This window comes from Talpa europaea, assembly GCF_964194135.1.
Source record: "Talpa europaea genome assembly, chromosome: 1".
Lineage (NCBI taxonomy): Eukaryota > Metazoa > Chordata > Mammalia > Eulipotyphla > Talpidae > Talpa > Talpa europaea.
The window spans coordinates 104187878-104208837 of record NC_140073.1 but is presented as its reverse complement, the minus strand read 5'-3'; the positions used below and the strand labels follow the sequence as shown (position 1 = coordinate 104208837).

At 34.7% G+C, this 20960-nt stretch overlaps 1 protein-coding gene across 1 annotated transcript in view; it reads left to right on the top strand.

The window, feature by feature from the left end:
• Positions 1-19935, top strand: part of COBLL1 (cordon-bleu WH2 repeat protein like 1) — a gene marked incomplete at both ends in the record, with an annotated part of 133096 nt that extends 113161 nt beyond the window's left edge. The window contains 5 exon segments of the mRNA XM_084242165.1: positions 4699-4933; positions 5872-5966; positions 9698-11262; positions 13033-13209; positions 19849-19935. Of these exon segments, the coding sequence (XP_084098291.1) occupies positions 4699-4933; positions 5872-5966; positions 9698-11262; positions 13033-13209; positions 19849-19935 (2159 nt within the window).
• Positions 19936-20960: the final 1025 nt, after the last annotated feature.

Below are 20960 nucleotides of genomic sequence, written 5' to 3'. Positions count from 1 at the left end.
AAAGAAAATTTCAGATTGTAATAACATTATACACTTGAATCCAATAGTATTCAATTCTGTGGTAGCACCTTGAGCGCCTTCACTGCTAGGTCTCCTATTTTTCCTATGGAATGTCAGGTTGCCATTCATAATATCCTTCCCAGGAGAGATGATACATCTTATTTTGGAAAAAAACCTTAGTGTATGCAGAAGACACAGTAATTCAATCTAATACTGTGCCCTAATATTTTTAATAATAGGTATTTATAACCTTTAAGAATATGATAAAATTTCTTTAGACTTAGTTAAATATAAGTGAATATGATGATGGATAATATTGAATCAAAAAATAGGATAATTTAATAGATATGAAAATTAGAGAAGATAACTCTACCTAATTTTATTCTTCATAGTCACAAGTAGAGGAAAAACTCAAAAGCATCAAAATGCTTCTGAATCTTTAATTCTTAAATGATATTTAAGCATTAGGATTTGACACATCTAATTATTTCCTCCATGAATAAAAATATTTCCATTCAATAAATAGTAATGGTTTTTCTTAATTCCTACCCAGAATAACATCAATGACATATTTTTGGTTCACAAAGGAAATTTAGCAAAAGTATATAAGTAAAATAAGATTCTGAAAGTATTAGAAAAACAGTGTGACTGCTATTCAAACTTCGCTTGACATCTAATTTTCTTCTTTTTTCCCTCCCTCTTACCTCTTCTTGTTTAATGCATGAATAATTGTGAGCAAACATATCTGAATTCTTCTGAAATATTCTTGGTCCCTGCTTGCTTTAATGTTAGTGTCTAAGTGTCATTTCCACAGATTTTACTTTAGCAGGAGACTCCCTGGGCCCCAGGCTCCCCAGTCATGAACAGTGCACTGTGCCCACACGGCCAGATGACACCTCTCTGTCTGATGGTCCTGGAACGCCCGAGGCGGCCGTGGCATCTCTGACATGTAGGTGACTGTGCCTTTCTTGCCTGCTGTCTTTGTCTAATGCATATTAACATATCATCATGTATACATTTGGTTACTTGTTGATCAGTGTAATGATATCATAAAGAAATAGTAGTTTTCTGCTTTTCATTTGACATTTTATAGATTTGGAGTTTAATGTCTTTCCTAACCAAACAGAAGACTATTTAACAAGGGGTAAGATGAATAAAGTCAGTGACACTGAAGGATATCAACTTCTATTTGGCTTTCTGCTTTTCTGGCAAGAATGTTTGAACTTTATTATTTTCAATGTGTGTCTATATAAATATAAAAGAATACATACATCTTATTGAACTATTCTTGTTGTATAGGCATGGCTTATCTTCTATAGCACTGCTTTTTATTTTTGTTTTTTGTTTGTTTTTAAAGATTTATTTATTTATTTATACAAGCACTGGGTACAGTCAGAAGTGCGGGAGGGTGAGAGAATTCACCAGAGCCAGAGTGGGGAGCAGAGCAGGCAGAGGGACCGAAGTACACTGCTGAGGGGAGCAGCGGGCGGCAGGAGAGGTCAGCGCGCCATGTGGGACCCTCCTCCTTGGCCGGGGAGCAGCTGGGGATCGAACCGGCGCTGCAGAGGCTCCAGGCAGCTTCGTAACCCAGTGCTCAACCGCTGTGCCACCGGGGAGGCCCTGTGTTTTGTTTTTTGTGGACCCTCGCGGCGGCCGGGAACGAAACAGGCTGCAGAGGCTGCGGACAGCCTCACAGCCCAACGCTCAACTGCTGTGCCACCAGGGTAGGCCCCATAGTATTGCTTTTTTTTTTTTTTTTAATAGAGGCATTTTTTATTTATTTATTTATTTGTTTGTTCGTTCGTTTTGTTTATACATGCACTGGGTACAGTCAGAAGCGCGGGAGGGCGAGAGAATTCACCAGAGCCAGAGCGGGGAGCAGAGCAGGCAGAAGGACCGAAGTACACTGCTGAGGGGAGCAGCGGGCAGCAGGAGAGGTCTGCGCGCCATGTGGGACCCTCCTCGGGTGGCCGGGGAGCAGCCGGGGATCGAACCGGCGCCGCAGAGGTCGCCGGCAGCTTTGCAACCCAGCGCTCAACCGCTGCGCCACCGGGGAGGCCCCATAGTATTGCTTTTGATTAGATTTTTATTTTTAAATTATTGCTATATTTTTTTAATCAGTATTTCGGTGACTCATAAAAAGTCCTTATCACTGCAAACTAGTTTTGTAACACTTCTGTACTATTACATACTGCTTATAGAAATACAAAAAATGTTGCAACTAATTTAGGAAATAGTTTGAAAGTTTTTTTTTTTTTTAAAGATTTATTAATTTATTTATTCATTTATTTATTTATGCAAGCACTGGGTACAGTCAGAAGCACGGGAGGGTGAGAGAATTCACCAGAGCCAGAGTGGGGAGCAGAACAGGCAGAAGGACCGAAGTACACTGCTGAGGGGAGCAGCGGGCAGCAGGAGAGGTCTGCACGCCATGTGGGACCCTCTTCCGGTGTCCGGGGAGCAGCCGGGGATCGAACCGGCGCTGCAGAGGCTGCGAGCAGCTTTGCAACCCAGCGCTCAACCGCTGCGCCACCGGGGAGGCCCCTGAAAGTTTTTTTTTAAATAAAATTTAGAGATTCATTTTTCATATGACTCAGAAATCCCACTCTTTGACATTTTCTCAAGAAAAGTGAAAACCTATATGCACACAAAAACCTGAATGTAGATTATTTCAGAATTTTTATTCAACCCAATGTCCCTAAACATTGTCTATGTGTACATGAAAACTGGAATAACGCTATCCCAGAAATGAATTTTGTTGAATGGAAATTATACTGCAATTAAAAAATGAAAGCAAAAATAACTGTTTGCAAGTATCTAACATAGTATTTTTCAAATGAATGAATCAATAAATATTTTACTACAATAGATTCAATTTAATACAATTTTATTTGACAGAGTAGTATTTATCAGACAACCTTGCCATTGGTTCATCTCCAGCAAAAATATATAAAGTATCTCAAAAGTCATCATAAAAATTTAAGCTTTCACACTCATCCTCAGGAAAAATATATAAAGTATCTCAAAAGCCTTCATAAAAATTTAAGCTTTTATAACTTACAAGTGCTTCAAGCTTCTGAAAACATCTTTTGAAAGCTTAATTATTTAAATTTCATTCACATACATCACACTTTGTGAATTCTAAATATTTTTAATTTCTTTTGTTTCAATTTTGCTATCTACAGAGGGACTAAAAAATGAAATTCAAATTATATAAATCTAAGTATTTTTCAGTCATTTGTACTTTTAAACCAGAACAATGGTTCATTTTTCTCAATATACAGTTTTAAAAATATATAAAATCACTCTTAAAACACAGATAAAATATGCTACCATAGACACGTAATATTGTACATTGACATCACACTAACTTTCATGTCATAATAAAGCAAGGTTGTCAATATATATGTTTTTTAAAATTCACTTCAAATTTGTTAATATTTTTGTTACAAATCTATTTTTCACATTTACAACAAAATACCTTTAAAATACTCCAAGTTTGAATATTAAATGGCACAAATTACATACTTTATGTCTAATCATAAAGAAATATTTTAAGTACTTTATTCTTTAAATATAGTAAAATTTTTATTAAAAATTATAATCGAATACTATACTACCTTCCCCCTGCCTTTTGTGGCTAAAATTAAACTTTATTCAGCTGCTATTGTGTAAATGGGAGTGTTGAATTATATTTAAATAAACAAACTCTAGAACCTCATTCTTTTGGTTTAAATTTACTTTCATAACTAGTGTTGATGCTAATTGCTTAGGATGTGCCCTCTTGTACCTTGTTGGTCCTAAGGAATCAGGATAAAAAAAATTATATAATGATGTATTAACCACAACCATTGAATGGAATCTCACACACACTTTTATATAGGACGCTCTTCAAGATAATACTAACTAGAGGGGAAAAATAACTAAGAAACATCAGGTATAATATGCTTCAGTTTATATAAACCAACAAAGAAAAAGAAATGTGTAAATATGCATATCTGCTTATATGTAGCTCATTAATACTACATAGGAAAAACAAAGGTAGTAACTCTGAGAATGAGAATCAAAGGATAAAAATAAAAGTTAATTTTCAATGCATCACACTTAATTCTATTTGTATTTTTAAAAATTGTATTTGGCATCTAAATGAGTGACTTGTCATTATACGTTAGAATCGCCTGAAGAGTCTTAAAGTTATTGGCCCCATCCTTCCAAGATACTGATTTAACAGATGTAGATTATGAGTGCTAGAACTTGTAAAAGGGGACTCAGATAATTCTCATTTGTAGTTAGTACTTATAACTACTGAGTCAAATTTTATTGTAAGTGCACTTGTAGACAATGGAAAAAAATCTCGTGTTCCTTTCACTTTTACATTTAGAACTACAGTATAAATTAAAATCATTTAAATTGAAGCATATATCCTTAAATGTAATACGTAACTTGAAACTTATGAGCTTGCATAATCTTTTTTTCTACCATGAATAAAGCATATTATTTTTAGAATTGTATGTGTCTGAGATAATCTGATTATATGTTAACATGATTATTCGCCATTAGAAAAGTATTTCACTATTAGTTATAAACCAGAATTTAAGAGTCTAGCTAATTATTATTTTAAAAATCCCTTCATTGCCAGGATTGTATAGGATGAATAAGGCAAATTAATATTTAGGATTATTTCTTTTTTCTTTGTAGCTGGAATAAGCTCTGATTATAGCCTTGAGGAGATAGATGAAAAGGAAGAACTGAGTGAAGGGCCTAAAGATGAGGCTCAAAATATTTCTCTGAAGTCACAAGATATTCCTTTTGGATCTACTAATATAATAAATACACTGAAAAATGCTCCTGACTCAGCCCTTGGCAATGTTACTGAAGAGTCCTCAAAGAACTCCAAAGAAGAAAAACAAGAAATAAGAAACACAGATGGACAGTAAGTAGTCTGTGTGCCAGAAGTATTGTTGGTGGTTTAATTAATACTAGTCTTCTGTAATATAGACCTGATATTTTAAACACAAATATAGTTGCCTGTTTAGTTTAGACTGTCCCTTTTACCATCATTAAAAAAAATTTATTAATAAAATAACTGTTTGCATGTACTTGTTTTAAAATAAAATAGAACTTGATAGTTCTGGTATACTTGTGTTTCAGATGTTAAAGTTTCCATATCTTTGTATTGTATGTGTTTCACCTATTACTATTGACCTAAATAAAATATTTAATTTTCAATTTTTACCAGATGCTCCTCTGATTTTCATGCACTGGTAATAAGCAATTCTACATATTGGAGTATGATGTTAAATCACTGATATTATTTTTATCTCCAACTGTATGATGCAGAGAATGCACTTTCTACTTGATACTAGCAACTGAAAAGTATACTATAGTATACTTATATTGTGTTTGAACATGCTGAAATCAATAGGCAAAATAAACTATCATCAAAATTTTACTATTATTTGCATGGGCATATCTTCAAATTACACTTTCCCATCACCAAAGATAACTGATAATATGGTCAATCCACATTCTGACGTACTGTTGACTTTGCCAGATAGAGACTAACATGTTTCAGTTTGCTTTTATTTGGAAGATAGCTGATAATAACAAAAAGACACTGTTTTTTGGAGCAGTGTCCATTTTACCAGGTTTCTTACATATTTCTTTGTAATAGGATTGCCATATGAAGGCTGATGTTTCATATTAGCATTTCCTCTCAGTTTTATTTTTTCTTTGAATTAAACTTCCAGTATTTGGCAGAAAAATGTGATTATTTGAGTCCATCTGTCTGGAAATTATTGCCTATTTTCTCATACATGTGTATGTGTTTGAATAGTATCAATACATTACACACAATATCTTATTTTGCAGAGGACCACACATTATGGTACAAAATACAAGCATTGAAAAGAACATAGTTGACAGTGTAAAAAACTTGAAGTCACTGGATCCTAACCAAGAAAATGGTAAGTTAATAGCAGCACCAGTAGCCAACAGTTTCATAGAGCTTACCATGTGCCACTGACCATTCTTTTTTTTTTTTTTTAAGATTTATTTATTTATTTATTTATACAAGCACTGGGTACAGTCAGAAGTGAGGGAGGGTGAGAGAATTCACCAGAGCCAGAGTGGAGAACAGAACAGGCAGAGTGACGAAGTACACTGCTGAGGGGAGCAGCGGGTGGCAGGAGAGGTCTGCGCACCATGTGGGACCCTCCTCCGTGGCCGGGGAGCAGTCGGGGATCGAACCGGCGCTGCAGAGGATGCGGGCAGCTTCGCAAACCAGCGCTCAACCGCTGCGCCACCAGGGAGGCCCCCACTGACCATTCTTAATATATGTAATGCATGTGTATGTTTACATAATACACATTAGTTCTTTTAGTCTTATATATAAACTCATTTGTGGATATTAATATTTTTAGTTCCATTTTAAATTTAGGTATAAAAATATGAAGTAACTCAGCTGAGGTTCCACAAATTAGTAAGCAGTGGGCCTCAAGTTTGAACTCAGGCTATGTTATTCCAAAGTGTGCTCTAATTACAAAGTATACTACTTTCACTGTTAAATGTTAGCTGTTACCTAACTTATGTGTACTCTGTGCATCTACTTGTGATATATATTTTTTCCTTCCTAGTCCAAACCTGTTTTATTTCATACTCAGATTACTATACCTTGGATGAAACTTGTCTGCCTGATTTTTAAGGTCCAAACCATCTAATTATGAAAACTTACTTAACAATTTCCCATTACCCAGCCCCAAATCCAGTTTCTTTTTCTTTCTCATGATATATTTTACTCAATTCTAGCATTAGGGCTATACTCTTTGGGTCTTTGCATGGAAAATAATTTTCTACCATTCAACTTCTATACAGTGTGTATGTGTGTATTGTATGTGTCTGTGTGTTGTCATAACTTGATAAAACATTGAATATCCTACTGTCATTCAGAGATTCATAGATAGATAGATGCATATAGATAGATAGATAGATAGATAGATAGATAGATAGATAGATAGATAGACAGACTGTTTTATATACGTGGCATATATTGGTTAATTTGAGTGTGTATACTCTGATCCATTTTCCCCATGGTCAATAACATCCTGCAATACAATATAAAGAATGTCTAAAGTGTATCTTACCCCATTCTTTTCCTGTTGATTCAGTTTGCACAACATATTCTGAAGATAATAGCAATCTTATTGAGAAATCACAATTTAAAAAACTGTTCCTTTTTAAAATTGTAGCCAAATTAAACCATTTTGGCCATGATTTTAACATCAAGTTGGTACTCGGGTCACCAGCAGATTTCTGTGATACTATTTTGATGTGCAAGTGCACTATAACAGCTTTTGTCAACTCTAGATCATTTTTTTAAAAAACAAGAAATAATTTCTTTTATCCTTAACATAGTTTTATTTTGTTTTCCACTTTCTTTTTTTACCTATCCTTTATACTTACCTAAGTCATCCTTTTGTCTGGTTGTAGATGTTGGTATTAGTTCTGAGTAGGGAAAGGAAAGGTTAGTTCAGAATCTACCTTCTCCCTCTACTGGCCATTCTTGGAAAATAATCTAACCATTCACTGAAAATTGGTGGCATCATTGATAGGTAAATATGAGGATGGATTAGCTAATTAATTCAGTATTGACTTTAGGTTTCCAGGTCTGAGAATCCTTGTGAATAATCATGAAAGGTTGATGAGAAATTCAGTTAGATAATGGTAACATAGGTGTAACCCACTTTGAAAATGTGAACAATAGAAACATGGAAGTTCTGACAAAGGAAGTTTGTTGCATAGTGGTCCTTGCTATTTATTGTTCTCGGCAGTGGTCACACAGTTGTATTATTTGTAAAGTGTTTTGGGCTATATAGTTAAAGTAAAGGCACACTCCAGAGGGCCTCCCCGGTGGCGCAGCATTTGAGCGCTGGGTTGCGAAGCTGCCCGCAGCCTCTGCAGCGCCGGTTCGATTCCCGGCTGCTCCTCGGCCACCGGAGGAGGGTCCCACATGGCGCGCAGACCTCTCCTGCCGCCCGCTGCTCCCCTCAGCAGTGTACTTCGGTCCTTCTGCCTGCTCTACTCCCCGCTCTGGCTCTGGTGAATTCTCTCACCCTCCCGCGCTTCTGACTGAACCCAGTGCATGTATAAACAAAAAACAAAACGAACAAACAAATAAATAAATAAATAATAAACATGCCTCTATAAAAAAAAAAAAAAAAAAAGGCACACTCCAGAGATACTGTAGATTGATTCCAGACCAGTAAAGTGATGTTGTGGTAAAACAAGTCACATGAAATTTTTGGTTTCCTAGTATGTATGAAAGTTATGTTTACTCTATATTGTTACACTCTATTTTAAAACTCTGTGTTTAAAATAGGAACTTTGAAATATAATATAAAGAATATAAAGTAATGACTATTATGACCAAATTAGACAGGATTTAAAAAGATATTTTAAAAAACTGTATGCAAAAGTACCTATACACAACATTTTTTTTCCATGCATATCTTTCCTTTTTTTGTTCTTATTTTTTTTTCTCTCAACAGAGGGATTTGTTGAGAGCACATGGCATTTTAGGTAGTGAACTTGATCTTTCTTTTATAGGTAAATGGGGGTGTTGATAAAACCATAGAGAAATATTTGGCCTCTTTTCATGACTTGTTTCCCAAGGTCATCATTTTATTTGTGCTGTGCAAAGTACCTATCTAAAAAGAAAGGATTTTGAGGATGGGGACTAGTGTTCATTTAGGAGAAATGATTAGAAGAACACAGTGTATACATCACTTTGCTGGGCATGCAGTACACACTTACAACCCTGTGTTTCCTTCTAGATGCTTCTGTCCAATTCTTTGCCATCAAATTGTTTGTTGGCTGGCAGTTATTGCTTTAACTTAGACACTGGGATATTATTTTCACTTTCAGGAAGTCTGATTAAAATTAAGAGGGAAAGTAGTGCAGGGGAGAGAGATGTTTTCTCTACTTGGACAATGACACAAGGAAGAATAAGGATACCTTTCTCCACAGAGAAAAATTCAAACTGACATAACTGTTTTTATGTAGTTGAAAGTACTCCCATTAAGAGTAAAAACAGTCCTCTAAAAGTCTTTAGCAAGGACACCTAATTAAGAAGACAATCAACTTATATCATGTTTTCACTTCACATCTGAAAGGTAATATTTTTCTGTGGTCTGACTTAGTTGAAACTGATAACATTTGCTGGGATAGCATTTGCTGATAACCTTTTTAAGTTTAGGTTTGAAATATAAATACATTTTTCTGCTCCTCTGTCCTTGGACACTTAAGCTGTTTTCATAACTTATAATGAGCATATTTATCTTCTATGGAGTATTTAGTTTGGACAATACCCTATTCTAATAAGCATATTATCCAAGTGGCATATAAAGTTCTAATACATATTTTCACCTTTCACAGCTGAGCAAACTGATGCTCAAAGATATTAAGTAACATATGATGGTCACACAGATTGTAATTAATCAAGCTGGGTTCCAGAGTCAGGTCTCTATGAAAACAAAGCCCATCCTGGTTTCTCTGTGTAACACTATGTGCTTTTGTATCATTAGTAAGCTAAAAATTAACTGTAGGATTCAAATCAACTTATTTTAGTTTGGGAGAAGAGACATGGAGAACTTTAGTTTTTCTACCTTTTTCATATACTTCATAAATTTTCTTTTCTCAGCAGGTCAAAGTGAAATAATTGTGACTACAACAAACACAAAAGATAATGTGAAAAATGGAGTGAGAAGAACAGAAATCAATATAGGAGGTGTTACCAAAAATAATGTGGATGTGGAAGTTGACAGACTATCAAACTATCAGGCACACAAAGCTGATACTGCTAGAAGTTACAAGGAAAATCATCTATCTTCTTTATCAGTACCAGATCAAAAACCTAACCAGTCTAGTGCAGATAAGACAAAAAAGCAAGATGCAGCAATTCAGACAACTTCCTCCTGTAACAGTTTTGATGATAATCAACATCGTAATTTGTCTGATTTCAAAGTTGATGAAAGTGTGCAAGCTTCAAGTAACAACAAATCAACTCAACACTCATTTTTAAGTCCACAAGATTATGTAGATACAACAAGAAAATTCAGGAGTCAGATTCCCCCAATTTTACATTCAGAAGATCAGCTTACCATAAAAGATCCAATTTGTGCACAAGGTAATGATGATCTCTTGTCTCCTGTAGATGGAACTGATAAAAATTCAAATACCTCATGTATAAAGAATTATCCAATTTACCGACAAGACTACAATCCCAAGCCAAAACCTTCAAATGAAATTACAAGAGAGTATATACCCAAAATTGGGATGACGACATATAAAATAGTGCCTCCCAAATCTCTGGAAATATCGAACGATTGGGAATCAGAAACCATGGTGTATAAGGGGAGTCAGGAGATACAAACTCTAGGTGAAAAAAACACTCACGAGAATGTGAAAGAAACTGCAATTCAAACAGATGATCCTGTTGTTTCTGAAAGCCCAAAGGAGCCTTTGGCAGACATGAAACAGAAGCCTACTCAGAGAATAGAACATCGGGTGCACAGTATGGACAACTCATTCCACAATACAATAGCGAATCCTCTGAAACCTACTCCCAGGATAATGAGAGACACTGTCTCAGCTCCTTTTGCACCAAATTTGGAAGATATAAACAATATTTTGGAATCAAAAATTAAATCTCGGGTTTCAAATCCCCAGTCCAAACCAAGTTCTTTTTTCTTGCAGATGCAGAAAAGAGCATCAGGTCACTATGTAACATCTGCAGCTGCCAAAAGTGTTCACACCCTCCCTAATCCTACTCCAAAGGAACTAGCAAATAAAGAGGTGGAAAGAGATACTCTGCCTTTTCCAGAGCAAACTCTTCCGCCCTTCAATAAAACAATTCCCTTTCCACAGCAGCACATTAAAAGCACTGATGATAACATCAGCAGACAGAAGCCTACTGGAACCTCCCCACCTCCTGTGGCTCCAAAACCTGTTCCTCTTCCTTCCAGTCAGTTACCAGTACTAAATCTGAAGACTTTGAAGACTTTTGGTGCCCCACGACCTTACTCAAGCTCTGGTCCTTCGCCATTCGCCCTTGCTGTCGTGAAACGGTCACAGTCTTTCAGTAAAGCTCTTACAGAGTCCTGCAGCGACAGTGCATCTGCCCAGCCTCCAACTAACACAGAGGGAGGGAAGACGCCTTCTGTGACTAAACATGTGGACACCGCACAACTTGGTGGGAGTGATAAGGTAAATATTACCACTTGAAAATAAGGAATTCTGTGTGCCACATGGTTAAAATGGCATTAACAAGCATGTAGTGTGTGTGTTACTTAAATTTGAATATGTATTAATCTTATATGAAATTGCTATAGGTATAATGGAGTGGTAATATATAGGGTCTGATTATTTACTTTCAGAATAATTCATAATTTGATTAAAATCACTCTGGCATTCTTATATGGCTTTATCTTTAGCAAATATTTTAAAATTTCTTTGCTCATGTATTTGTCTGTTAGCTTATAGTTCCGTTTCTATCTTCCTGTGTTATGCTTATCTCAGGATGTTCTTGATTTTCTCTTAAGCTCTAGTTCTATATAATGGCAAAATAGTATTAATTATATAAGGATATAAACAGTATCAAAGACTAGATTAATTAACCACCTATCTCTCAGCTATAATCTTCTATCACACATATACAACCTCAGTTTAGTTAATATTTCAGTAAATATAAATAATTTAAATTGAAAACCTTTTCTTTCTTCATTTCCCACTTTGTTAATTCAATGTCAACTTTTCCAACTAAGTATATGACCAAAATGTCACTTAACCAGTCTAAACATAACAATTTACAAAAGGAGATTTATTGCCTTAGTTTTTGTTAACCGAATGTTATCATTTGCTAGGTTCTAATAGGATGTTCAAAGGAGAAGATGAAATTCACAGTATGAATCATGATAATCTACATGCAACTTCTAAAAATGCTTTGTGTACTTTTGCTCAGATAGTGTTTAAAGAATACTTTCATATTTGTGTGACAATTCCACAAGTATTTTATACTACTTTTTCAAACATTCCTAAAGAAACAGAACATTAAACGTATTGCCAAGTAAAGATTTTTCCATAATTTTAGAGCAATATTTATTTATCTTGAAGAATATTTCTCCATATATTTCACATTTATGTTTATTACTTTGTTATAATGTCAGGAAGAGATGTGTGGTATAAAGGCTAATTCCTTACTTGAGAGTGAAACCTGTGTTTTTTCTTAGAATGGAATGCCACTCCTAAACAATGGAAACTTCATTTAAATACTACACTTCTTGAGCCATTGCCTGAGCTCTGTTTAAGTTCATCTTTTGTCAAGATATTTATTTGGCAGTTTGAAAAAGATTTTTTTTTTTGAAAAAGATATTTTTAAGATTGTTTGATAACAGCTGCCAGTTAAATCAATTATTAAATACTTCTTCCTAAGAAATTTAAATTTTTTACTCTTAAATTTGAAAATTCCTAATTTTCAGTCTAATGGGAAAAATAAACATAGCTATGACTCGCAGAAATGCAAAATAAACTTAGATATAGCATAGAATTATTGTTTGTTAATTTTGTACCCCCAATGATAATAATTTCACAACCTAATGTGGTGGATTTATGACAGGAGCTTCCTTTTCTTGATAACAATTTGGCTCTTGTAGTCAACGTCAACTTTATTAAAGAAATTACCATTATCTGACTCAAAGCATATTTGATTCAAAGTGGCCACTATTTCATAACACAAAAGGAGTCACTTCTTTTTTTTCCTTAGCCTCCTGAGTTTAAGGGAAAATAATGCATTCATCTTCCGAGTGAGCTCTGGAACAGAGAGAATTCACTGCAAGAGGAAATAGTGCTCTATCTGAAACACTAGAGTGTCAAATGGAGATTCTTAAAGAACTACTGGTGATTAAAAAAAAAAGTCTTTGAAAAAGGATCCATTTTTCACTTGGTATTCATATAAATATTTTGCATTTATTTTTATAGGAAAATAACTCTGCACATAGTGAACTGAATTCCCAAATACCATTTTCAACTGACTGCCCATCATTCACCCTTAAGAGACAAAGTTCCTTAACATTCCAAAGCTCTGACCCAGAACAGATCTGGCAGAGTTTGCTGACTTCAATCCGTTCTGGAGAGGCTGCTGCCAATTTGAAAAGGGTACGTTTTCTTTATGAGATGGGTGACAGTGGGTTTATTTTCAATATTGTCAAATAATATGTAGGGGAAATTGTTTTCTGACATTTAAATCTGAAAAAGAAGATGCCAAAATGTTACTCTTTTATGTCAGGGGTCATTTTTGAAGTAGAGATTGAGAGAGTCCAGAGTTTTACATCTACTTAAAAATATGTCAGGTCTGTTTTCCACAACATGGGCCAGGTGCAGAACAAGGGTTTTACTCATTATTATATAACTATATATAGCAAGTGCCCTGGACTCTTATTAAAAAAAAAAAAATGTTTGCGCAGCAAGAAAGATTCTTTGGGAATGAAAATCCCTCTCCGTTACAGTAAAGCTGCTCTCGTGACAGGAACCTGCATGTTTTCAGTCAAAGCTCTTACAGCGATCAGTTCCCACCATATGTGAGGCTTGGGGGAAAGGTTTGTAGTTTTTAAAAATTGTAGGGAAAATTTACAGAATTTAGGTGACATCTAATGTGGAATTCAAATCTTATTAATACCCTACCAGAGATGTCTGGCCCCTCCTTACTGAGGTGTAGGAGAGCTTCAGCAGAGGAGGCATGCTCCTTTTCAGGACAGACACCAAACAAATGTCACAGGGAATTATTTGCCCAGGAGTTTCCTCCTTCTGCTGCTTTCATTCACTGAAAGAGGAGGTGGTGAAGGCTTGAACATTAGCACTTAGACTTCCCAGAGGCTGTCGTCTCCTGACCATCTCTCCTATTCTCCCCTTTGTCATCCTGCTTGAAAGTTCCTCAACACCCAAGACAAAAAAAAAAGCAGTCATTATTTCACTGACTTCTTTTGATGTTTAGTATTATGAATCCCTTCTCTGATCATTTTAGAAGCTAGTAAGAAAAGAGTAAGAGACTTATTTAAGCAAAACACTGAACTCACCAGAAATGAATCTGGGAAGAACAGGAATGCTACAGGTAGAAAAGGAAGAAGGTATGAGGAACATCTACCTTGGCCAGCCTGGCTTGCACCAGCTAGTTCTTTAAGTGCTGGTGGAGCCATGAGTGACAGCCTCTCCCAGAGGACTCGCCACTCCAATTAGGCCAACAGGGGGACCAGGCAAAATGTTGCACCCTGGTAGGAGCACAGGAATTGTGAAGGAATAATTGAGGGTGTGTTAGCTTTCAGTGTTGGGAAGTATCTTTAGAGAATCTAATCTAGATTTTGTAGATTATTTATAGAATATGAATTTAGGTGTCAGGCAGCATAAAAATTTGCTATTACTTTGACTATCAAAACTGGTGCTTCATGAGTCATGACATTTAGTTTTGTGGGGAAATAAGCCCATGTTAATGAACTGTACATTGTCATTTAAGAAAATATTTCTATTTTTAATCTTGTAAATTCAGACTGAGTTTCAAGTTAATTGCTTCTGATCTAAAGCTTTCTCAGTTCAATAAATTTGACAAGCATCTTGCAAAGTACATAAATATCAAATATTGTACTAGATACTAAAGATACAGAAATGAAAAAAATGAAGCCTCTGCCTTTGAGGCACTTTTGGCCTGGGACTGACAAACAGTGGCATATAGGGCCCACAAAAAATAACTGTAATGCCTTTTTATTAATTGAGTAGGTATATTAATCAGCTTCAATGAGCTAATTACAATAAGCAGTACTTTAAGTTAGAAATGCCTTTTAGGCCAACATAATTGTATAGGCAAGTAGCTGTATGCTTGGTGTGTTGCAGGCTCTGATTTGGCAGTCTTTTCATATTAAAAGCTCTCGCTGCTTCCAGAATGAACTGGATGTGAATCAACACAGAAAGCAGGCCCTAAATGATGATCCTATAATTATACCCTGTTTATAACTCATTACTTTAGGTTCTATTGAGCCTCAAATTTATCTTTTTCAGTAGGAGGTCATTGATAGCTCTGAGTGTATATAGTGCCAGCTTTGAAACTTTAATTCCTTACATAATCCATTTTATTCCACTAAAAATGGACACAAGGTCTAGTAATGCTCACAATATCCACAGTCCATGATCAGCATTTTCACTTGTACTATTGCCCTAAAAGTGTGTATTTTTTTATATCAGGACTCACATATATCCAAAAATAATATACTAAATAGTATATGTTCAAAGAATTGACTATGATATAGCAATGAATTGGACAAAATACAGCTAAATGCAACAATGTTACTAGAACCACAAAAAAATATATGGGTAAAGTTTGACAATATGCAAGACTAAATTATATTATTTATATAAGCGTAGGTGGCAATTATTTTTAAAAACAGGAAATAATTATATATCTCATAATGGTGGCTACTTCCAGAGAGGAAAAAAGAGGTTTTTGGGGTTTTATGGGGGCAGGACAGTCACATATTGAAGAGAGAACCAAAAAAGTCATCAAGATAAATATACTCTTAGTGCAGTAGTTTCCTAAACATCCACATTTAAAATGCAAAAACCTGTGATGCAGAAAACATCAGAATTTTAAATATCAGTAGGTCGCTGGGGGCATCTTTCTTTTGACCTGGGTAGGGGTTTGATACAGGTTTGCGTGTTTGTTTTCATTGGGTGGTTTCTTTAAATTCAGTGCACTTTGCTGTACATGCATTCTGTTTTTAAAAACTGGTAAAAGTCATAAAAATTCACATGAAGGCTTTAATTCCTTGTAATCTTTGCTTAAGTTCCATGTTTCTGCCCTGTATGGAACATTTCTCCCAGTTTGTTTTAATTCCTAGCATTTCTTTTATAGAACAACAGTTACATTGCCAAATAAAATCTCCAGTGATTTTGACAGTAGGTGTAGATTGTTCATCAGAAACTTGGCTCCGTGTTTGCCTATATTTTGGCACCCAAATGTTCAATTTAACTCCAGGTACCAACCTGCCTTATGGCTCTGGTTCATACCCGAGCAATTAACCTTCATTAGAATGGTTGGTTCACATTAGAACAATTATCTGGCTGATTGCTCTAATGTGAATGCAGTCATGAACATGTCATGTTTTTTTCATGCTTCTTAAGGGTTTTTTCACATCTTTTCCCCATTCAACTCCCATGCAGTCAAAGATTTGTCTTCTTTTCATATAAAGCATTAACAAATATAGCTCAGTGTTTTATAAAATTTGACTGATGTTAAATTAATATTTATATAGGAATCAGCAAATTATTTTCAAAGAGTAAGACAGACTTAAGTATTCATTATCATTGACTGTGCTGACATAAGAATTTTTTAGTTGTTTTTGATGCTTAATGGTGTTTGAATTAGTAAAGGTTATTACACTAGTACAAGTAGAGTCTAGGTTTGTAAAAATAAAGTCTGGAAATAAACTGGCAAATGATATATAGTACTTGAATTAAGTATTTATTCAGATGTAAAACTTAAACTTATCTTTGGCTAGAGAAAATCTAGAGGGAAGAGGAAAACTGGTTAAGTCATCCAGAATCTTGCTGACTTGTTTTATTTAATTGGTTTGATTTTTATTCCTATATACTACCTTTGAATTTGAATAATCCAAGGGTTTCAGGTTGGCAGCTCTTTCAATATATTTTTCAAGTAAAAATAAATGATTTCATGGTTAATGTTCCTTATGGAAATGAGAAAGCTATGTGAATATTCCTGGAAATTCTTTAAAATTCAAAGTTAGTCAATGAGTAGATGCTTATATCAGTCAATTTCTAAACATTACTTTTCAAAAATATCTTTATTATATGTATCATGTTTATTGTTCAAATCATCAAGCTATATTTTCTCTTTGTTTGTAAAGTTACCATTTTCTATCCAAGAAATACTCATTTACCTACACTATTCCAGCATTATATTAAACATGAATATAATGTAGCATTAAAATATACAGTCTTTGACCTCAGAAAATTTATATGTTGTTATGATGATGATGTCTTCTCATGTTAAGACTATCAGTAAACAAATTTTAAATTTTACAGTTATTCCTCAAAGTAACTCCCCCCTCCCAGTCAAATTACAGGATAACCTTCCAGGCTATTTCGTAGTTTGCAACTATTTTTACTTTTTAAATAAAAATAAATCTCTATAAGCATTCATAAACATAATAAACATAATTCATAAACAACATACACATACAATATAGTCTTAAAAAGATATACTTTTTTTGTGAGTCTTTTTTTAAATTTTATTTATTTTTAATGGGTTTTTTTTAATTTAAATTTTATTTTTATATTCCCCATACAATTACAACCCCCTTATTTTGACCCCAAGTGTTCCTTTCCCCGTCCCCCCACCCCCCATGGAGTGTCTCTGGTTCATTGTTGTTTGTTGATTTTAATATTTTCTTTCTTATAGTTACTATTTTTCCTGGTCCCTTATTTAAGTTTTCTAGATTCCTGCTATGAGTGAGACCATCCAGTATTTTTCTTTTTCTTTCTGGCTTATTTCGCTGAGCATGATCCCTTCCAGCTCCATCCATGTTGCTGCAAATTGCATGTGTTTATCAAAAAGATATATATATATTTTTTAAGACTATATTGTATTTGACTATATTGTATATGAATGAACCATAGCTTATTTGCTTCTTATGGGTGAAAATGTACCTGGATTTGAGTTTTTCACTTTATAAATGGTGCAACAATTAATATTTTATTTATATTTAGAACCATCAGTACATTTTTTAAATGATTAAAATTTAAAAATGAATTTGAGAACTGAAATTTTGGTTACAAAAATAACTCCTACACAAAGTCATTTTTTTCATAATTTTTTTTAAAGATTTACTTACTTATGCATACAAGAGCTGGGGTACAGGCCAGAGGAGGGAGGGGTGAGAGGATTCAGCAGAGACAGAGCAGAGAACAGAACAGGCAGATCGACCGAAGTACACTGCTGAGGGGAGCAGCAGGTGAATCAGGAGAGGTCTGCTGCGCCATGGGGGTTGCTCCCTGGCTAGCCAGGGATCGAACTCATGCTGCAGAGGCTGTGTCTTAACCCCTTGTGCCACCAGAAGGCCCATACACAGTCTTTTCGAACCAGGATTATATAATCAAAAGCCATTACCTATTTGTTGTTTGTTGACTATACTTGGAAAGAAATCCCATATTAAGTAGGGTGCAGATGTGTTTTCCTTCCCTTAATGGCAACTTTTCTTCTAGCCATTGTATGTGTTAGGTGGACAGTGTCAACCACTCTACTCCATCCTGTGTTATAAGATAGTCAAGAAAATGGATTAGTTGAAGGGCCTCCCTGGTAGCGCTGGCGGTTGAGCGAAGCTGTCCACTGCCTCTGCAGCGCCTGTTCGATCCCCGCCAGCCTCGGAGCAACCCACATGGCGTGGCAGACCTCTCCTGTCTCCCCGCTGCTCCCCTCAGCAGTGTATTTCATCAGTCTGCCTGTTCTGTTCCCCGCTCTGTCTCTGGTGAATCCTCTCACCCTCCTGCACATCTGACCTGTACCCCAGCTCTTTATAAATAAAATAAATCTTTAAAAAAAAATTGATTAGTTGACCAATCTCCATCTAGTAAAAGGCAAAAAAATGAAGCAAAAAGAAACCAATTCTAAACTGAATTTCCCAATTTTATTTTCCTCTGCACTCACTCTGCCACTAGGCAGGATCTGTGTCCTTTTGTACTAAAGTTCTCATGAGATAGTGTTTGGTCATGAAGCTAAATGAATCAAATTATAATGTAGACACAAGCCCTTTTCCTATTTTATGTATGATATTTCAAGATATAACTATATACTATTCAGAAATCAAAAGATTTTGTTTTATAGTCTAAATATTGGAATTTCAAGCTATTTAGGAAATATTTTAGTGCTTCTCATTTTCTTATACTTTATAGATAGGAGTCTTTGTCATAGAATTTTAGAATGTATAAGTTTATTTACCAAAAAGTCTTTTCATTCTGAAATTATTTTGGCATTATAGTCTTATATTTAACATTTGTATCCCTTTATAAGGAAAGCACTTTAAAACTTGTATTTTCTTATAAAAAGGGCTATTAGGAGGAGAACTTCAAATTAATACATATCAATACAAAAATTATAAAATTCATTGCTTTGTGGAATTCACTTTGTTTTTTTGCATTCTCCAAGGCACTTTTGGGGAGCCAGAATTAATCTAGCTAAAAATGCTGTATGACAGCTTGGCCTGCAGTCTGTTTGTGCTCTTGTCCTTTGAGTTGATTTTGTAATTTTGTAAAGACTAAGATGTGTTAATGGATTATTTAACTTGTTTGTTGTGGAAATAACAACTCTCTCATTTTTACTTTCATGGTACAATGAGTATTCTAAACTGTTCATAATTTATTGTATAATATTAAGTTTTAGCATTTACAGTGAAACTGGCTAAAATACAATAGTTGAAAATTAGACAGCTGTCCCATTTTTTTAATTTTATATTTAATTTTAATTTTTTTTGTGTAGAAGAACTGGGGTGTAGGCCAGAGGTGCAGGAAGTGAGGTGAGAGGATTCACCAGAGACAGAGTGGGGAGCAGAACAGGTGGATTTACTGAAGTGCACTGTTGAGGGGAGCAGCAGGCTTGACAGAGAGGTCAGCAACCTGGCCAGGCATTGAACTCAGGCCACAGCTGTGATAATGCTGAGACTTAACCCCTAAGCCACCAGGGAGGCCCAGCTGTCCCACTTTAAATTGATGGGTGCAAAGTGTGTTTGTTTCTTTTAGGTTTCGGTTCCATCAAATACAATATCTGTGAATGGAAGGTCAAGACTCAGTCATTCCATGACCTCTGATGCCCAGGATGGCCATTAAGTATTGCCCTGCCATGCTGTATTTCTTCACCTCCACTTCACAGAAAACATCAAATTAATGTAAGATGTTGGCAAATGTATATTCAGATGTACACTAATATATTACCTATTAAAGTATAAGAATTTGTGCTATGGCTTTTAATGCCAAAAGAAGAATTATCAGAATTTATAATTTATAATATTATTTTGTGTTTTTTGCCTTAAAAGCTGAATATGCTGCTTTAAAACTTTAAGACACTGTCTTATGACTTTCATTTTTGTCAAATGAGAAATAGCTACCTTGTGTTGATTGACACATTCTTTATAATGGTGACATAAACAAAAGAATAAATTAAGATTCATAGACTTATATTTATGTGACACACAAAGGCAAATATAGATCACTTTGATATTGGCTGCCTCAGTGTTAGTTTAATTGAAAACATTCATAAGATAAAGCCTGTTTTGTGTGAAAGTATGATCTAGAAGATTTGTATCAAATAAGTATATTCAGTTCAACACTTAATTTCAATGATAAATCACTTAGTGTGCAAGTCTTTTATATTCTTTATATAATTACAAAATCTGTCAAATTTATGAAAAGCTCAGTATTTTAATATTTTATTAACAAGGAACACTTAGTTTTTTAATCTTTAGAATTTAAATTGTACAAGAATTTTAAATGTTTCCTGTATATAATTATGACATTGTTGTCACATAGACATTACACATTTTATGTGCCAGAAACCTTAAAAATCTTCCTGTGAAATGTTGATAGATTGTGACAATTATTTTACATTTGATATGTAGAGAGAAATAAGGGTTATTTTATGTTCATATTGGAAAACTTTAAAGACTACTTTGAGGTTCTACAAATTTTGGTTTTAATTAAGGTAAAACAATAAAGTCATTATATAGTTCAGATGCTAATGTTCTAAGTGATAATATATATTTACATTAAAGCTAAAACTGTAAGCAAAGCAATGTCTTATTTTGTTGGCTTATAACTGTTCTGGGATCTGGAACTGTTGATGTTCTATTCTTACT